The sequence below is a fragment of the Rhinolophus sinicus genome, linkage group LG03, assembly GCF_036562045.2.
Source record: "Rhinolophus sinicus isolate RSC01 linkage group LG03, ASM3656204v1, whole genome shotgun sequence".
NCBI classification, from domain to species: domain Eukaryota; kingdom Metazoa; phylum Chordata; class Mammalia; order Chiroptera; family Rhinolophidae; genus Rhinolophus; species Rhinolophus sinicus.
The window spans coordinates 9,535,722-9,554,908 of record NC_133753.1 but is presented as its reverse complement, the minus strand read 5'-3'; the positions used below and the strand labels follow the sequence as shown (position 1 = coordinate 9,554,908).

The 19,187-nt window shown below is 54.0% G+C and overlaps 1 protein-coding gene across 4 annotated transcripts in view; it reads right to left on the bottom strand.

Annotated features, from left to right (window-relative positions):
- Positions 1 to 4,007: 4,007 nt before the first annotated feature.
- Positions 4,008 to 19,187, bottom strand: part of PRIMA1 (proline rich membrane anchor 1) — a 54,558-nt gene continuing 39,378 nt past the window's right edge. For 2 of the 4 annotated variants that reach the window (XM_019745648.2, XM_019745642.2), the window contains exons 4-5: positions 17,608 to 17,737; positions 4,008 to 7,133 (exon numbers count right to left, since the gene is read on the bottom strand). In XM_019745648.2, the coding sequence (XP_019601207.1) occupies positions 7,031 to 7,133; positions 17,608 to 17,737 (233 nt within the window). In that variant the 3' untranslated portion in view covers positions 4,008 to 7,030. Of the gene's footprint in view, positions 7,134 to 8,557; positions 8,651 to 10,463; positions 10,609 to 17,607; positions 17,738 to 19,187 lie in introns of all 4 variants that reach the window. The other 2 variants (XR_002138516.2, XR_012494551.1) reach the window with 2 other exon arrangements.

Sequence of the window (19,187 nt, the reverse complement as noted above, 5' to 3'; positions counted from 1 at the left end):
ACAGGCCCCTGCCCGCAGGCCAGTGGAGAAAGGAGCCTCCTGGGGCTGCCTGGCAGACGCCCTGATTTCCATTCCTTCAAGTGGCTTCTTGGAAAAGAAAGCAACCAGCAAGTAATCAAGCCTGAAGGACAGAAACACTCCAGGTGAGGGCAATCACTGGGCCCAGCTGGGGGGAGAGGGGTTGTGGGGGAGGGGACCTGCAGAGGGTGATCTTGGCCAATTCCAGAAGGCAGGGTGTGTTCCCAGAGCTGTCAGCTCAGCACTGGGCGGGGGCTGCGGGAGGCAGATGGTGGGGACATAAGACAGGCTCTGCAGCCAGGTCAAGTCCAAAACTTCCCACTGACCTGTTTTCTGACCACAGGCAAATCACTCAATCTGGCTAAGCCTCTGTTGCAACTGCAAAAGGAAGATGGTAATTCCCCTCCCCCAGCGTTTTTGTAAAGCGTGAACGAAGTGATGCCGGTCTGGTCCTCAGCCCAGAGGGAAACAGAACGAGTAACGGGGACACCTTTTAGCATTCACTGCTCCTAGGTGTGCCAGGCTCTGTGCTGAGCACCTGGCACTGGTGCAGCCATTTCCTCTTCAGACGGATGACAGCTGGTGTTGTGCTGAAATGAAATCACAGCTTGCAGTGGGAATTTGGCCCCCGTCCTCTTGAGAGTGGCATTCTTACACTGCTGTACTTCATGTGGTGACTCAAGCCCCCTCCCCCACGTTTCTCTTTGAATGAGCAACTGGGAAATCCTCCTCCATATGGCACATTCTGTCATCATTTGGACTTCACAGCCTTGTGTTTGTAATGGGGAGAATATTTTGAAAATAATAAATGGATATGTTCTTTATTCTCCAGGAAAGCCCATTCCCCAGCATAGGTCCACGGATGGCATGGGGCAGGAGGAGGTTCAGATGTTGGCAGAGGTCTGGTCAGACAGGATGAGGGGGCAGAGAGCACAGCTCTTCTGGACCCAGGGGGATTATTGGCGAAAGGAAAAGGGAGACACATGCAGGACAGGTCTGAGAGGCTAGGTGGGTGTTCACCTTCCCTCTTAGATGAGGACACCGTTGTAGAAATGCCCAGGTGAGCCCCCAACGTGGTGGCACAAAAACCTCCAGAACTGCCTGCAGCCCTTGGCAGCCTTGGCAGGGGAAGTGGCTGCAGTCAGGAGCCTGTGCCCCAGGCTCGGGCAGCCCTCTCCCGGCCTGCGTTGGGTTGGCAGATTCCAGAGTGCCCATGGTTGGTGCTGAGAGAGCAGGAAGATGGGCAGAGCCTGTGGTCACAGGGGCAGAGAGCGCTATGGCCTGGATATTTGCAACTGGACACGGATGCCAGCTGGTCACCCTCAGAGACGCAGTCGCCTGGCTGGGAAGTAACGCAGGCCGGCAACTGCATCAGAGCGCTGCCTGAACCTGATGACACCACGTGGTCTGAGCCGCGCTCCCCTGTGCTAGACACCAGACACCAGACACCTGCCCAGCGGCACACTTGGGTGCCTCCTAGAGGGAGCAGACCCGGGAAGACGGCTGACAGACTGAGAATCTATCCAAAAGAGACCAAGTCACTCAAGAGACTTGTTAAACCGGAAGAGGCCCAAGTGCCATTAATTTGCAAATTTAGGTTTTTCTATCCCCCCATTTTCCCACCCGCAATGAGGTGAGGTCTCTGAATAGTTATATGAAATAAATTGCTACATTCTTTTCTTTATGCTGCATGTGTGGTACTAAATGTGTGACCCACGATTAATTAATTCTACAACTATTCTTGTGCCAGGCATGGGAGGAGGAAGACAGTAAACACACAATCAACAAGTGCTCTTAGGTGGAAAGAAGTGCTGTACTGAAAATAAACGAAGGTGCTGGAACAGAGCATGACTGGGGATGGTCAAAGAAGGCACCACCAGGGGCAGAGTGTCTGGGAAGCAGGTGCCAGGTCAGGAAGGGCCTTGGCACCATGGGTAAAGAGGGTAGCTTTGATTTGCAGTGTGAAAAAGTTGTGGGCAAAATTTTACCTCATGCATGATCTGACATGTTTTATAAAGATGCCTCTGGCTTTTGTGGGAGCAGATCGTGGGGGCCCAGGCAGGGGCTCTCATTGCAGTCCAGGCTGGAAGTGACGGTGGCCCGGACCAGGGTGGTGGGAGCCAAATGAAGCAGATGGATTTAAGTGTTTTGGAGAACGATAGGCCTTACTCACTGGTCCAGAGCAAAGAGGAATGAGGACGGCTGTTAGGGTTTGGGCTGAGAAATGGAGGTGCGCCATGAGGCTGTGTGTGGAGATGAGGGAGATGGGACGAAGAGGCTGTGGAGGTGGAGCCAGGAGTCCTCTGGGGCAGTGAGGAGAGGCCTGTCACAGGAAGTGGGCACTAGCAACAACTCAAATCTGCAGATGAGTGGGCAAACTGGCACTGCAAGGTGCAAACTTGGGAGTCAGACGCGTTTGATAGGATGAAGGAGGGAGACAGGTGCCTGAGACATCGGATCGGTCAGAAAGGGGCAGACACTACAGTGTCTGCAGACCGGGCTGGGTGGCCCACTATGTCCCAGGGATGGAAACAGGGCATTGAACCTGTGCCAGGGGTTTTGTCAGGTACTTTCCTGTGAGCTGAGTTTGGAAGAAGGAGGACAGAGCCCAAAGGCACTTAGTGTCTGTGTGGGAGATGGGAGAGGAGGGGACGTGGGTGGTCCAGGTGGGCCGGTCACTGCCATGTTTCCCCGAAAATAAGACCAAACCGGAAAATAAGCCCTAGCAGATTTTTCAGGATGACATCCCCTGAACATAAGCCCTAAGGTGTCTTTTAGAGCACAACTTAATATAAGACCTGGTCTTATTTGGGGGGAAACACAGTAGCCAGGTGGGGTAGGTGAGCGTGTCCAAAGGTGAGGCCCCCACTTGGAATCAGGTTGATGCTCACTGCCTCCCAGGACCGTCTTCCGTGATGCCACACGAGGAGACCCTCTGTGCCGCTGCTCACTGGTCAGAGGCAGGAATTCCGCCACACCTCTGGATGCCATGTGGGGACACCTGTGGGTCCCACTGTGTCCCACGCCTTGGTGGCACCAGCAGGACCCAGCGCAGTTGGTGGGCAGCCCAGGGTGCAAGCATGGATCCTGCAGGGTGTGGAGCATATACTATTGTTTGCTATGTTGGTCAGCAGAGCTGGAACGAGTGGCCAGAAGCCCCAGAGATTCGAGGTGGAGGTGGGAAGTCGCGCTAGGAGGGTCTGCTGCTCGGTTCTGTGCTGACAGCCCCTCAGCACGGGGGCGGCTGCCCCCTCCTCCCTCTCTGAGGTGCTTGCCTGCTGCTCCCTGCCTCGTGGCCGGCTGGGGTACACAGCAGTGTGTGCAAGGCCAGAGGTGCCCCACCAAATCCTCACCAGCCTCGAAGGGAGGACCCATGTCACTGGTCAGGGGGCAGAGGCGCTCCCACTAAAGCCAGAATGGCAGACTTTTCTTAATGACAGAGTGACAATAACAGCAATGACGCTGCCACCTACTGCATGGCATGCCTAACGTATGCTAGGACCTGTGCCAGGTGTCGACAAATGGCAGCTCACAGAACCCCAGGTGGTGGGGGCATGAATGGCTCCTGGGTCTTGGCGGGAACTTCCACAGCTCCCCTCCACTGCCCTGACCCCACATGCCTGGGACACGGGCCCTTCCCCCAAAGCCTCTGCACTGAGCTGCCCCCCCACCCCCCGGGTCTGGGGGCCAGGTTGGGGATATAGCTGGCTAACTATGGCTGGCCAACCCGCTTCTCAGCTGAGTCCAGGATCCAGGTGGCTGGGAGAGGGCACGAAGGGCAGGGTCAGTACCTTAGGAGCCCCATAAATGCCGGCCTTGGGGTATTAGATAAAACCCTACAGGATTAAGTCAAGCAAGGTACCCGGCCCAGCCCTAGGTTCCTAGCAGGTTCTCAAGGGACAGTCACCCCCCCACACTCAGGCTGCTCTCTTCTTCCCATCCCCGGCCCAGGGCCAAGCCCCTGCCCCAAATGACAAGTGGCAGCCGCCTTTAGAAGTATATTTTTATTGAAAATAAAAAAGGCATGGTGCTTTCTTCTCGTAAGTAGCATACAGCCCAAACCCCAACGCTGCCGGTCCTGCTTCCTGTGCAAAGTCTCAGCACGAAACCAACGTCATTGGCTCCTTGGTGGACGAGACGGCACTGACATGTCTATTTGTCCGTTGAGACAGAACTCCTAGGAACGGGAGCCAGCTTCCCTGTGCACTCGGCACATTGTTAGGAAGGCAGATCTCAAGTATTTACATTCATGCATTAGGTATCGCACACGACCTGGGCTGTTTAAATCATACGGTGCACAGATTCAGAGAGTACAGTAATTTTGTATATATGTTGATATTTCTTTAAATATATATATAACGATATATAATCTATATGTTTATATTTTTACAGCTATTAGCCTTTCTTCCAAAACTGGCTTTAGAAGCTTCTAAGGAACACCTGAAAACTCTGGGAGGTCCTCTATGCCACTCTAAAGTTGGGGTCAACTAGGAGACACGGTTGAAAAATACCTATTTGAGAAAATGCAGAGAACGGATGTGTATTTTGTTCTCGGCCTCAAAGTTCGGACTAGTCTGAGGGCTGGTCAGCGTTTGGGGCTGCGGATACATGCCTTAAGTAAAAGCTCTAAGCTCAAATACCAGGCTGGTGAGGTTTTAGGGAGATTCTGTCTCTTAAGCTAAAAAATCCGATGGGGCTGTCTCGCTGCACCCCTGAGAGCTGACTTCTGAATGGCTGGTTCTTGGTTTGGGGGGTTCTCAAGCAAAGTTTTTTTTTTTTTTTTTAAACGGCTCTTCTCTTGGTTTTCACTGACTGGGTGAGAAGAGATTTTACAAGCCCAGTTTGGGGGAATTTAATCTCAAGGGTTAGCTTTTCACGGAGCCTTGGCTATGTCCCCAGGGAAGGGGATACTGGCGCCAGAGCCTGATGGATTCGGCTAATTGCAAAATCTGGGCCTCTTAGGTTGAAGCCAAGGTGGGGGGAAGGTGGGAAAGTGGGTTTGTGAAAAGGGGGGCGGTGCCTCTCCCACTTGCCGTGCCCCTAGGCTGGCTGCCCAGCACTCCACCACCCCTGACCTAGGATCCTCCCCTCCCCTGTGGCCGAACTTTGCACTCACCCCTTCTGCACTCAGGGTAGCATGTGCTTAGGGCCGGTCCTGCCCAGGTTCTGGTGTCTGCGCAGGTAACAGGCAGGGGACTCACAGGAGGTACAGGCATGGGGAGAGAGCACTGGGGTGGGGGCTGCCCTGCTGCGGACCCACATCCTCTGGTCTGGTTGTCACCCTGCTGTGCGTCCCTTGGGGAAATGAGGGCAGCGACCAGGAGTGCTGTGACGTGCTCACCAGGTAAGGAGAGCATGAAGGCCACGAGTGGCACATGCTAAGGTGCGCAGGGAAAGCAAAACCCACGTCCAAACCCACAGCGAGTCCTCATGCTGAAAACTGAAAGGAGAAAACCCTTTCTGGGAGGGTATGCCTGGGGCCTGTCTGCAGCCTTTGCACGCTGATCAGGATGGCAGCAAACTCGCCTTCTCCCCATTTGCTCCCCAAAGAACAGTGGTGCACAGACAACTCTGTGGGCACAAGGGCTCCAGGACAGTGGTGTGTCAAGGCTCAGCCCAAACGGGGACTGGCTCTCTTTTAGTCTGTCACTCTCACCTGGATGTGAAAGTCTCACTTGCATCCCGAGACCCTCCAGAGAACTAGAGAACTACACTGGTGATGTGAGAGGCAGACCAGGTCCACCTAGCTAAGTTCCTACGTGGCCAGAGGTAGAACCATTTCATGGGTCTGGTTCCTTTCTAGCAAGTGTGTGGGTGGTGAGGGAACCACAGCGTCAGAAGCGTTTCCCCAATCCACCGGGGATGCAAAATCACAGGGCCACCGTCTCCTGGGCCTAATGATGTACCCACAGGGTGGGCAGCCTCCTGGGAAACAGGCTTGGAAGGTCCCTTTCCTCTCATCCCCTTTCCTTCCCTTCGTCCACCAACCACTCTGGAGGGTTTAGCACTTTTAGAACATAAGACCTCAGAAAGAGACATTCGAGGAAGCCACTGGATGAGGGGAGGCCTGGGGGTTCTCAGCAGAGGGTCTGAGTACCCACTCAGGGCCTCAAGGAGAGTCAGGGAGGCTGGGTCAGCCCAGCCCAGAGTGCCCGCAGTGGCTTTGGCACAAATGGTGGCCTCTGCCAAACGAAGGCAGGGCCTGGCTCACACAGATGCATCGGTTCCAAAGGGTCAGGTATGGGAATGACTCTGAGAACAAGTGTAGTGACCTCTGTTCTTCTTGGGCTCTTGGCCTGGGCTCAGGAGTTGTTTTGCCCCTAGAAGGCCAGGTGCTACCCCCAAGTGTAAACGGGCCCCTTTGCCTGCTGAGTGAGGAGGGGACTTGGCAGGCCAGGCTCACAGCCTTCCGTGGCAGGGAGTCAGGATCCAGGGGCCCAGGTGTCAGTGGGAACAGGAGGGAGAGGCCAGGCCATGACGGCTGAAGACGACAGTAGATGGGGCGACAGATGTGTGGGGAGCACCTTAAAAAAGGGACGTCTCATGGCTGTGCCAATGGCTTCTGTTGGGAATGGCATGGTCAACGGAACAGCAGGTGGGCTTCCTGGGAGGAAGGAGAGGTTGTCTGGCAGGGGAGTGGTCCCTGGATTACCTTTCTCTTGGCTAAAGGGGGCGCCTCTCCGCTGCAGAAAACAGACAGACCCTCTGGCTAGGACAGAGTGCGTGCTTTAGACAGTAGCTGGGAGACGGTGGATCAAACACAAGACAAGGAAGAGGTGTGGAGAGCCTTGGGGGGTGGTGCTGCCCTGGGGGCTGCATGCAGGTGGGCCTGGCTCAGCCTGGGGGCTGCGCTGCCCCTGCTTGTGGGCTGACCAGGGGCAAGGCCGGGAAGAGGATGGTTTCTCCTTTGGGAGGCTCGAGACCGGCAAGGCAATGAAGTCTGGGCAAGCCCAGTGTCAGCTCGTGTCCACTAGTGCCACCACGGTTCCCCTCCGTCCAGCGGGTCCAGGGTTCACACCACTGCGCTGTTCACATCCACAGCTTTGTTGCTCTGCGAGGACGTCATGGGATACTCAGCAACACTGGTACCATTCTCCTCTTTTCTCAGGGGTTTCCTGGGAGGGGGTGGAGGGGCAGGGAAGGCAAAGGAGGAGAGGGTCATCATTAGCTATCAATGCCTGGCGGCGGGTGCGATGCCCTTCCAGTTAGCCCACCAGACTCTGTTCTGAGTTAGCATCTGAACTGCTGGTCTTTGAGGGGGTCACTGGGGTGGCCATATGTGTCATGCAAACCAGGGCATAGCTGAGAGGAAAGAGGAGGGCAATTAATAATGAAACAGGCACAAAGGCATGATTGGGACTGTTCAGGACAAACCAGAACGCATGGTCAGCCTAGAATGGTGTATGGTCAGGCTTTGATTACCTCTTTGATTATTAGCAAACAGACATGAAGGTGAATATTTGGGGGTGCAGACGGTTAAAAGAGGAGAGATGCTAATGGTTGGATTCTGCAGTCTTGCCTCTGTGTGGTCAAAGGAAAATGAAAACTGTGACAAAGTGGATGGCGGTGATGGTGACACTGGTGGCGGTGATGGTGGGGGAGGTGGTAAAGGGACGGTGATGGTGGTGGGTGTGGCTGTGCTGGTCATGGTGGTGGTGATTGTGGGTTGAGGTGGTGGTGACAGTAATGAGGATGATGGTGATGATGGTGATGGTAATGGTAGGGGTGAGGGTGATGGTGGAGGTGGTGATGATAGTCGTAATGGCAATGGAGATGGAGGCACTGGAGGTCACGGTGCAGGTGGTGCTGGTGGTAATAATGATGGTGGAGGCGGTAATGGTGGTGGTGGTGATGGTGGTGAATGTCCAAACTAAATGCGTACTCGCTAGTAGTTCTCAAACACTTCATGTTGAGCCATTTGAAGCTCATTCCCGAGGGCATTTGACCCCAAGAGCCATTCCTCCTTTGCATACAGGATGTCGAAAGGCTGGGAGGGAGGCTTGAGAAGGCTCTTGCTCGCTTGCTGAGGTACTGAACTCGCAGTAGTACTTTCTGGTCTGGCTCAATTCCCACCTCCTCTCATGAGTGGCTCGGGAGGACCGCAACCCCCAGCCCTATGCCTCAGTGGCTACAGCCTCCTGAGCTAGGTCACACGTCCTGTGTAGCCCAATCCCAAGCCACAGTTCTGTGACTCTTGGTTGGATCTGAGGCCTATGGGGCTGTGGCTCAGACACCTCCCGTGTCCCTAGGAATGCTGGGGCTGAGCCTCAACCAGACTTTTTTGTATGTTGTCTACATTGAATGTTTACAGTCCTCACCGAAAGCCCGGGGCCTGACTGCTTCTGCCTTCTCAAACGTCCTCAGAGCCTCCCCAAACCCAGCGGGAGGACTGGTGCTTGGTGACCAGTTTGATATGTATGGGATAAAGTCCTATGCGAATTAGTTTAGGGACAGAGGGTCTGGCGGGTGGTTGTCAGTAGTTTCACAGGGTGGGATTATTAGGCCTGCCCAGACAACACCCAAGATCAAATCTACTAACTTCCTTTTTCTCCTGTAGCAGACGCAGCTCACAAATCACACGAAGAAATCCAAGTGCACTCCGTCTGGGTGTCAGACCCAGACACTGTGGCTCCTAGAAATGCAAGATGTGAACCAGCACGCCCTCCCATGGTGTGTCATGCTTTGTGCGAAGCACTCTCAGCCACAGATTTTCCTGTCCCCTCTCACAATGGTCCCCTGAAGAAGCTAGGCCTGGAGTTAAGAGTTTCATTTCATGGGGAAACTGAGGCTTAGGGAGAGCTGTGACTTGCCCATGGACCCTCAGCTGCTTTATGGTGGGGCCTGGACCACCACCCACGACTACCACGACCTGGTCCAGACATCTTCCCTTTAAACCAGCATTCCAGCAGGCATTCCTTCCAAAATGAGCTCTGTGGTCCAATCAGCTTGGGGAGGCCTTCCACCGCCCCCTTCCTCCTGGAGATTCCCAGAAGTTCTCAAGAGGCCTCCAAGAAACTGGTCTATTTTGCTTTAACCCAGCATATTCCATGTTCTGGGGTCCAAGAACCCCATTTATGTAGATGCTCACAGGCGCTTTCTGGAACCCCCGGGTGTGCAGGGCTCAGACAAGTTGCGTTGTTTATGACCCTACGGGAAGCTCGTGGAAATGACAGACTCTGAGCCGACCTCTGCCCTGGGCCTTTCTCCCTCTGTCCCCTTTATCTCTCCTCCCATCCCACCGACCCTTTCCAGGGGCCTTCGGCAGCTCTGACTTGGTTCAGTGGGCTTGATCTCAGACTCAGTGAGTTTGCATGGCTTGGAAAATTGGGGTGTGTGCGATGCATGCGTTTTCTTACATGAGTCTAGAAAATATTAACAGAGAAACATCTCTGGGCCCAAACCCACACTGCTTTTCTCCCTAATAAATGCTCAATCTTGGGATGGGTCTAGAAAATCTGCTGTAACAGGTTCGGGTCAGGGGAGAATGGGCTTGAGGGCCTTGGAGGGTGGGTAACCAAGGGATGTAGAACGGGATCTGGCAAAGCCTGGAGGCATCGAGTTTCTGCCCTTTTTAGATGAGGGTAGGAAATCAGCAGGATTTCTTCTGCATGGAGAAAAGCGGGAGATTTCTAAAGCCAGGCTGCTGGCTAGGACATGCCTTTGTATTCCTGGGGCCTTGGAGGAAATGGTGGCTCAGAGGGCCTGGCAGGAAACCAGCCTGGCTGGAGGGACACTGAGAACACAGCAAGGAAGCAGCCCCAGGGTCTTCTCAATGACTCTGCCAGCTTTCCAGGCCGGAAAGGATGGAGGGGGTCTGGGAAGGGACTCCACCCAGCAAAGAAGGCACTTGTGGCTGGTGCAGGGCCCCCACACGAGTACTCCAGAGTCTGGGCATGGCGAGGAGAGAGGGTGGCTGCCGAGGGCTCCCCTAAGAAGTGGACTTGGTCTGCTCCCCTCCTCCACTGGAGCTCAGCCCCAACCACTCTGCTCCCCAGGCTGCTGCCTGACCCACTCCTGCAGTCTTTCCGGGACTCATGGGGGCCCAGTGGTCGCTGGAGTTGTTCCTACAGCAGGAGATGGTTCTACCTCGCACACCCCACTCTGTCCTTTCACCAAGCACAGTATCAGGGTGACACTGTGGAAGTGCTGGGAGGCAGATGTCATGGCTCAGTAAACGCTGCTTCTACCACTTTCTAGCTGTGCGGCCTTGGGCAAGCCACTTAACCTCTCTATGCTTCAGTTTCCTGGCCTATAAAATGGGCACAAGAACGATGTCCGGTTCATAGGCTTGTTGGGAGGATTATCTACGTTAATGCACGTGAAGCACTTCAGGAGCCTGTGGCATCCAGTGAGCACCCGTCAGTGTTTGTTAGCTCTCAGGACAGCTGTTGGAAAGGTGTCAGTGGGCAGCAGCCACCGTTCTTCCGTCTGCACAGACTTCCTACCTAATGTGCTCCCCGCGGGGCTCCACAAATTGTAGAGAGACTTGCTAGGACCCAGCCAGGGCCGGTCCCAATGAACCAAAGAAAGGCATTTCCACCCTGGTATAGGCAGAGATGGCTACAAACGGTGCCCTACAGGGCATGGTTCCTAAAACCAAGAGAAAGGGCAGTGAGCTTTTCCTTGGCCACGTCCAGGATCCCGCCCCGAGCCTGGCAAGCAGTAGGCAATCCACGTTCTCGGCTTGGAGTGCTGCGCTGACAGCTCCAGGCGCAAACACCAGCAGTCACGGGCCTCTGCAGAAGCGGCCTCCACTACCATGTCTGGCCTGGGCGGGGAGCGCCAGGGCCCAGGCGCCCCTCTTGGGTCCTGCTGACAATGATGTGACAGGTCCCACCCTCAGCCTGCTGCCCTGCTGGGGAAGCAGGAGACAAAGAGCAGCTCTGAGGAGCCTGAGAAGGGAGCCGCTGGGTGCTTGCTTCTTGTCTCCTGCACACCCTACCAGAGGGTCTGTTACATTAAAAGGCGGTAATGGATGTGCAAAGCCCTAAGCATACTTTCTACTCATAAGCACTAATGAGTCTTTGGGTGGGTGAAGCAACCCCTCTTCCACCCTCTTTTTCTTTCCCCCAATACTCTGAATTCCCCCCACCTTCATAGCCCTCACTGTTTTTAAAAATACCTCATTTATTAATTTGTTGTTGGTGTGTGTGTGTGTGTGTGTGTGTGTGTGTGTGTGTAATCAGCTTCCTCCACTGGTGGGGGTGGGATAGGGTGATGGGGTGGGAGTGGGCAGGGACTCAGTCTTGTTTATCTCTATATCCCCGGCACCTAGTCTAGTTCCTACACACAGTAGGTACTCAATAAATATCTGTGAACCAGCAGTGACTCGCTGTGCAGCCCTGGGCCAGTCAATGCATTCCAAGCCTCCATCAAAAGAGACTTGGGGGGCCAGCCTGGTGACTCAGGTGGTTGGAGCTCTGTGCTCCTAATGCCGAAAGCTGCCAATTCGATTCCCACATAGGCCAGTGCCAGATGGCTCAGTTGGTTGGAGCGCATCCTCTCAACCACAAGGTTGTCAGTTCGACTCCTGGGAGGGATGGTGGGCTGCGCCCCCTGCAACTAACAACAGCAACTGGACCTGGAGCTGAGCTGTGCCCTCCACAACTACGATTGAAAAGACAACAACTTGACTTGGAAAAAAGTCCTGGAAGTACACACTGTTCCCCAATAGAGTCCTGTTCACCTCCCCCCTCCACCACAAAAAAAAAGAGACTTGGGGGTTCAGAAGTGCCGGCTGTACTGCAAGAGGCTCAGCCATGAAAGGCCGATGACACCAGGGCCCTGCAGTCGTGCGCACGCTCCGCCACAGCAGGCAGGGCACCCGGCGCTCACTCCCTGCGAGCACCACTCGATTACTGCCTGCAATAATGGTCTGCAGGGCCGGCCAAACTGTTCCGCAGCCTTTTATTGGTCTTTTAGCCAACACTTTGTAAATCAGAAGGAAATGGCTGTCAAGTGGCTTAATGGCAAATCAATGGAAGAAGGCGAAGGACCAGTGCCATGGGTGGCCAAGGAGGCCACTGCTCTTCCTGTGCTTAGAGTGTGGGGTGGCTCATGGGAGAGGCCTGGATGGGGTGGGGGCATCATCTCTCCACAAACAGGGCTCTTATCTGCATGAAGGGTGTGGCCTTGGGGGTGGTGGGGGGGCTCCCTCCCCTCCCCCGGCAGGTCAGAGGCCTGGCCCTCCTCCCGGGGCAGTGGGCACCCTGGGCCTTGGCACTTCATCTCTATGACTGGCACTGTTAGTGCTTGTTTGAGGGGCACACCCCACCCGGGACCAGGGGTTCTTTGGTGTCTCGGCTCACAGAGCCTTGGTTTTCCCTTCAGCTACTCCTTTCCCATTGTAATACACGGTCCCTGGGGGAAGGGTGTCCGATTAACAGCCACTTCTCCCCCACAGGGTGTGTGTCTTGAGGGCAGGGCCTGTGCCTGAAGCACCCCCACCAAAGGGCCGGTACCAAGCATCGCTCTAGCATTAGGCCCAGCCAAGCACTTCAGTCAGCATTTATACGGCTGAGCAGTGAACTGACCTAGTGGCGGTGGTCCCCCTGCCATCCCTGGACAGGGAAGCAAAGACTCAGGGAGCTGGGTGGAGACTTGGAGGTTGCTCATTTTACAGATGAGGAAAGCAGGCCCAGGGAGGGCAGCGACACTCACTGAGCTGGGCTGGGGCGGGCAACTGACTCCCAGTCCAGGGTCCTTTAAACACCTCCAGGCTGTGTGATGACAAGTGCATGCCAACCTGGGTGTAGGGAGCAAGCTGGGTGGGGGCACGAGGGCACAGAATGCCCAAGGTCTCTGGGGCCTGATCACCCTGTGGCTGTAGATAAAGAAGCTGTTCACAGAAAGCTCAAGGCAATGAGGCCACTGAACTGCCAACTGCATGGGCTCCCATGGCAGGGGACCCTCTGCAGTTTGGGGTATTTGAGAGGGGACATGGGGCCACTGCACATGCTGGTCTTACTGTCAGCAATGCCCCTTCTCAGCTCCCTGGCCTGGTTAACATCCACTCTTTTCCAAGAAACCTCTTGGGCCCCAGGTCTGGGTGAAGTGCCCCTCTTTTGGGTTCCCCAAACCTCGGAGCCCCCTGAGCACCCTATCACCCGCACAGAATTGGGACTTTGGGAACGGTTGTTGAGTCACAGATGAAGATTGGTTCACTGAGTGTGTGTGGGAAGTGCCAATTAGAGGCCCCTCCCACCAAGGTCAACACCCAGTGAGGGCATCGTGGGGCTCTGCTTCCCCATCTGCTCCTTAGTCTCCTCCCATCCCTGCAGAGGCCTGTAGTCCCCAAGGCCCACACTCCAGATGCCAAAGCAAGCTGGCATCTCCAGAATCACCTCTTTCCTACCCCAGCTGATTCTAGAACCATCCTCCCAGCAATCTGGTTCTGAAAAGCTGTGTTTAGGCCATTCACAAAGATTGCTAGGTTCCTTCCCTAGGACTCCAGGCTCCTCCCCTCGGACTCCAGGCTCCACCCCTAGGACTCCAGGTGGTGAGAGTTTTTTTAAAAAAAAAGCAGAGTTTAATCACTGACTTTTCTTTTTAATGGTTTCACAGTGACATTAAATGCTTTTGTTTCCTGAGAGAAAAAGGCATGTTTCAGATAAATTATTAACCAAAAAGAATTGGCCGTGAGCAAGAAATCCTCCATATACCCCGGAGAGAAACGCACAGACAGCTGGCTCGCGTGGTGCTGTCTCTTACAGCCCCCAGCAGAGGTCAGCCCGGGGAGCAGTGAGGGGCACTGGCTCTCCTACACCAGGTGTAACTTATGCTGCCACCTTTCCCTCCTCCAAGGTGTTACTCCTCCTCTCTGCTCAGCCTCCCTCCAGGTGGGTTCTAGGCGTGCTGGCCTCTGTTTCCACCTCCACTTGACGGTGAGCAGAGCCCCCTGTAATAAACATCTGTCCTTGGGGGCTGGGATGCGCCTTCTGGATTATGAGGGTCTTGGGCAAAGGGCTGGGTCTTATTCCCCGGTCCCCAGGTCTTCCCCAGTGCAGGAGATAGATCACGGTGTTGGGGCAGAAAAGGAACCGTGATGCGGTCTCATTTACACCCCCACCGACCCTGTGCTCCCAGGTGCTGATACCTAAGACTGTACTTCCTCAGCTCGACGGTTTCTTGGCTTTGATAATGGGCAGCGGGAGACCCTGGAGAGAGGTTGGGGCATGTCCTCCCCCTCCTTCCTGCTTTGGGGCTGCATTTCTGGCAGTTGAACCACAGCTCCTGTGGATGGGCCCCTCTCGAGTCTTTTGTTCTCTACGTTCCCGTGGTATCTTCCCTTGCCCTGGTCCTAGGGGGCTAACCGCTCCCACTGCTGCTGGTTGTGGCGTGCTTCAACAGCTCCACCGGCTCCCTGCACCAGCCCACACCTTAGGAGGGAGCTCCACCCACGCCCCAGGAGGAAAGGATCCACCCCCCCACTCCTGGCAGAAGCCCTATCCACCCTCTTGGAGGGAGTAGCGCCCCCACTCCTGAGGGAGCTCTGTCCATACCCCTGGAGAAAAGAAAGGATTGATGCCCACATCCCTGGAAGGGATCCACTGAGCCACCTGAGGTGAGTTTTCTTTCCAGGCCCCTAACAGACCCTGGGACCAAGAGCTCAGAACCTGTGGAAGGGGTCAGAGGACAGACAGTAGGCCCTTCTGGCTTTCTGAGGGGAGGGAAGGGTGGCGCTCCCACACGCCTTCCTGGGTGATCCCTACCCCTGCTGAAGCTAAGCCCAGCATGCCACAGCTGGCTGACACTGCCAGTTGGATATATTAATGGGAGTTTGTTCTCCACATGTGCTCCCCTTGCCGAAGCGGGCAGCACATTTCTGCAGAAGTTTGGGACAGACAGGGAGACAGAAGTGATTGTGTCTTTTGGAAGAACCTTAACTTATTAAAACGATGCTTTGCCTGTCTCTGAGGGGGAGGGGAAGTGGGAGCGTGGTCCTTGAGGGCACTAGTGCCACTCTCTGGCAGTGACCCAGGCGCGTCTTACACACCCTTCCTCAAAACCCTACTGTACCTCCCAGAGCCCACAGAGTCACAGGCAGGCTGCTCAGCCTACTGGGACAAACGCCCCCCCCACCCCCTCTCCCCCCCACCCCCCGTCTCGCTCATGGCGCCCTCCAGCCTCATAGCCCACATCACAGGGTCCACCTGTGCTTTTGCTCACAGGGTGCCTTTGCCAGGAGTGCCTTCCCTGTTCTGATTCTTAAAATCCTCCCATTGCAGCAGCTCCCAGCTCAAATGTGGTATCAGCCCATCAGGGTTAACAGTGCTGCCCTTGGGCGCCCACAACAGGCTCCTCCCACAGCCTCACCCACCTGCCTCTGCCACCTGCCTTATCACACAGTCATTCACACACCTGCCCCCACAGCCCTGCAGTCAGGGGAGCAGCCCGTGGGCACAGCCTGGGTCTTACCTGTCTCTGTACCCACAGAACCTGTACACTCAATAGGTGCCCACAAAATACTTGGGTATTGGACTGGCTGTGTCCCCTGGGAAATTCCAACACATCCGCCTTGATTTCCAAGGCCAAGTCTGCTCCTGAATTACAGGGTCTTGGGACATTTCTGTCTGTCCTTCTGGCCTCAGAGGCCCCAGAAACACCCCACCACACCTCCTTTCCAGGCACCCCTGAGGAAGGGCAGACAGGAAGAGCGAGGTCTGTTTTCAGCTCAGTGCCAGAGTGGGACTCATCAGTAACGGATAGGGAGCTGTGGTCGGGGCTGGGCTTTGGAATCACAGGTGCTGGGTACAAATTCTGACTCCACTGCTCCCTGGTTGTGCCACCATGGGCAGTTCCCTTAACCCTTATGAACCTCAGTGTCCTCATCTGTAAAATGGAGCTGATTGGGAAAAGATGAGGTGAGATGAACTGAGAGAATGTTGGTGAGATGAGCCCAGGGCTTGACTGAGGTTATTCCCGTTATCTATCTATGATCTATCTCTCTATCTCAGTTTTTGGAGATTGATTTGCACACGAGTGTTGGGGGCAGAAAGGGCTCTGGCTGGGAGGCAGATCCCAGGGCATGGCCTGTCCTCATGGAGGCGTGGCACCTGGGCCCTGGACCCGCCCCCGCCCCACCATGTTTTGCCTGGTCGGAGCAGTCTCCAGGACAGTCCCAGGCTATTGGCTTGACTTGTCCCTTCACCCTTTGTGCCTGACCACGCATTTACTTAAGACTTTAACTTGATATTTTACTCTTTGTGCTTTTGAATTATTAAACTGAAATCACACAGAACAGCGGATTAAAAGGGTCAGGTTAAATATTTTAGGTGTTGTGACCATTCTTAATGTGGATACTGTAACTTTGGGCCTTAGGGAATTTTTTAGAAAATTGAGAAATATATTAACAATCCTTATGACTCTTTGGTGTTTTGCAACATTTCTCTTTGTCTTTTGACTCTAGCTTCCCCCAAGGTCCCTGTGCTAGGGAGGCCATTTAATGGAGTCTTGATGATAAGACTGGAAATCAAGGGTTGCAGCCAGAGCTGCTATGTTATAACTCCAGGGGGCGCCATTCACACCGTGGCCTACTCTGCGGCACTTAGGGACCAGGGCACGGCCCAAATCGCCTCAGATCCCAACAATAGCCACACTGTGCAGCAAATCCTAACTCAAGTAGGGGATGGTGCCTCGTAACCTTTTTTGAAAGGCAAAATGACATGGTGGTTACAATATTACAGCAAATGTTACTGAAAGATAGTTTGCTGTTTGAATCATTCATGACTTCACTTGGAACACTCCTATTCATCCTTCAAAACCCAACTTGGGTGTCACAATTACTGCAAACTTTCTCTGAAGCATCTCAACCTCTCTCTTCTCGCAAGAGAAGCACTGCTCCCTCCTCTGTCCTCCTTCTTCCTCTATCTGCGACTATTGAAACAACAGAAGCTGGTGCAGTACTTGCTGAGTACTTCCTGTATACCAGGCACTGCAGAGTACACATATTGTGCATACTATTTACAGCAGGCACCTCTCCACTCCTCAGAACAGTATGAGGTTGTCATTCTTTTCTCTCATTTTACAGATAGGAAAACTGAGGGTCAGAGAGGTAATGTGATTGCTTCCTGGTCACACAGCTCGAACTGGAGCCTGAATTTAGATGTGACTCCAAAACCCAGTCCCCACTCCAAACCAGCATGGCGTCTCCCTCCACTGGCTCCATCACCCACCCTGCAAGGATTATTTCCAGACTCCCAGGCCTTGAGTGAGTGCCCAGGGGTGGGGCCTACGACTTACAGGTAAGGTCACTTTATCCTGCACTAGGCCTGGCATATAATTGGTGTTCATAAAATGCTTGCTGAACTGAATTCCCTAAAAATGATGGAGGTATAATGTCTGAGAGCAACTTTAAATGATTTCAGCAAAGAAAAGCTAAGAGGAAAAGTTGAAGAGATGTAGCAAATATTAGCCAAATCTTGATAACTATTGAATCAGGGTGAAGGTGGACGAACGGCCATGGTACATCCTTTCTGCTTCCTATAGGCTTAACAATTTTTATAATTACAAAAACACACGTGGGGGTGGGTGGAGGAGCCCCAAGCCCAGCTGGGGTCCCCTGAGGGCTCAGAGCCGGTGGGCACTCACCTTTTTATGGCTTTGTAGCAAATGATGACAAGCACAGTGAGAAAGACCAGGGAGGCACAACATACGGCGACGATGATCACCAGCCCTGACCACCAGCTTTCCTCAGCAGGGCACGAGGTAGAGTTGGGAGCTGAAAGAGACAGGAGCACCCTGAGTCTCCCCTGGGTGAGCGGGTCCCGGCCGGTGTCACAGGTGGACCATCATGGGTGACACCAAAGGTGGCCTCACTACCATCCATTGCCCAGATGAAGGCTCCCTGACCTGTCCTGCTGTCCCCACCCCCACTCCGGCAGTAGGTGACATCATGGCTGGCCCCCAGCCAGGCGGCATGCTCCAAGCAGGGGTTAAGCACCGTGCCACAGACCATCCATCCTCCCTTGGCATGAGCTAACTGACAGCAGGGTCAGGTTTAATTTCCCATGAAAAATAACAGAACATCTCATTCTCTCAGTTGAGGCATTAAATCTGTTTCCTCTGCAGGTGGGGGTGGGGAGCAGGGCTCATGGGGACACTGGGGGAGGAAGGAGAGAAAGGGAGGTTCGTCAATATCAGTTCTTAAGCTAATTTCTTGAGAGGGGCAAGCTGTCTGCCTTCTTGGATTTGGCCCATGTGGTGGGTGCCTGCAGCCGTCTCAGCTTGCATGGGGTGGCCAAAATTTGGAAGAGTCTGTCATTGACAAGGCATCTAACAGTGGATGCTCCAGGACCCCTTTGTCATTACTCAAGCCCTGGGGTCCTTGGGGTGAACCTGTCCTCCCCCTTGGCACAGACTGGAGTGGGTGCAGCGCAGGTGTAGACAAGGCTTGCAATAAAGCCGTTCACTCTTCTCTGAGAAAAGCAGACATCACATAACCCCCTCCCAGAGGCCCTGGAAGACTTGGACACAACTGGAGGGAAGCAGAGGAAATGAGAGAGGGAGGGAGGGGAGAAAAGAAAGGGAGAAAAAGGGAGGGAAAGAGAGAGGGGCTGTTGGTGGGGGATGGATGGATGGATGGACGGACAGACTGATGGATATGCAGACACTACTACTAGCTTTGGTCTTGAAGACATGTGAATACATGCAAAAGTATCAAAGCTGTGCCCTAGACTCTGTATCCACTTAATAATAGACACCTTGAGGGGTCTATTCCCCACAACAGTATGTGGGGAATCAGTGAATGATTTCCCAAAGGATACTGTGGATGGCTTCATTATTATTGTTGCTGCAGTTGTTATAATTATCAAGGTGTAAATTACATATAGAGAAACGCACCCATCTTAAGCGTGGTCTGATCAGCTTTGACACATGCGTACACTAGTGTAAGCCATGCCTCTATTGTGACAGAATATTTCCATCACCCCAGCATGTTTCCTTGGGCCTCCGTCTGGTCAATCCCCACCCTGGAGGCAACCCTTATTCTGCCTTCTCAAATCATAGATCACATTTGCTTGTTCTTGACATTCATATGAATGGAATCATGCAGTGTGTGTTTTTCCTTTGCTTCCTTTATTTAGCAAAGTGGTTTTGATAGTCATCCATGTTGTTGCATGTTTCAACATCGCCTTCCTTTTTATTGCTCAGTAGTATTCAGTCTCTGCATG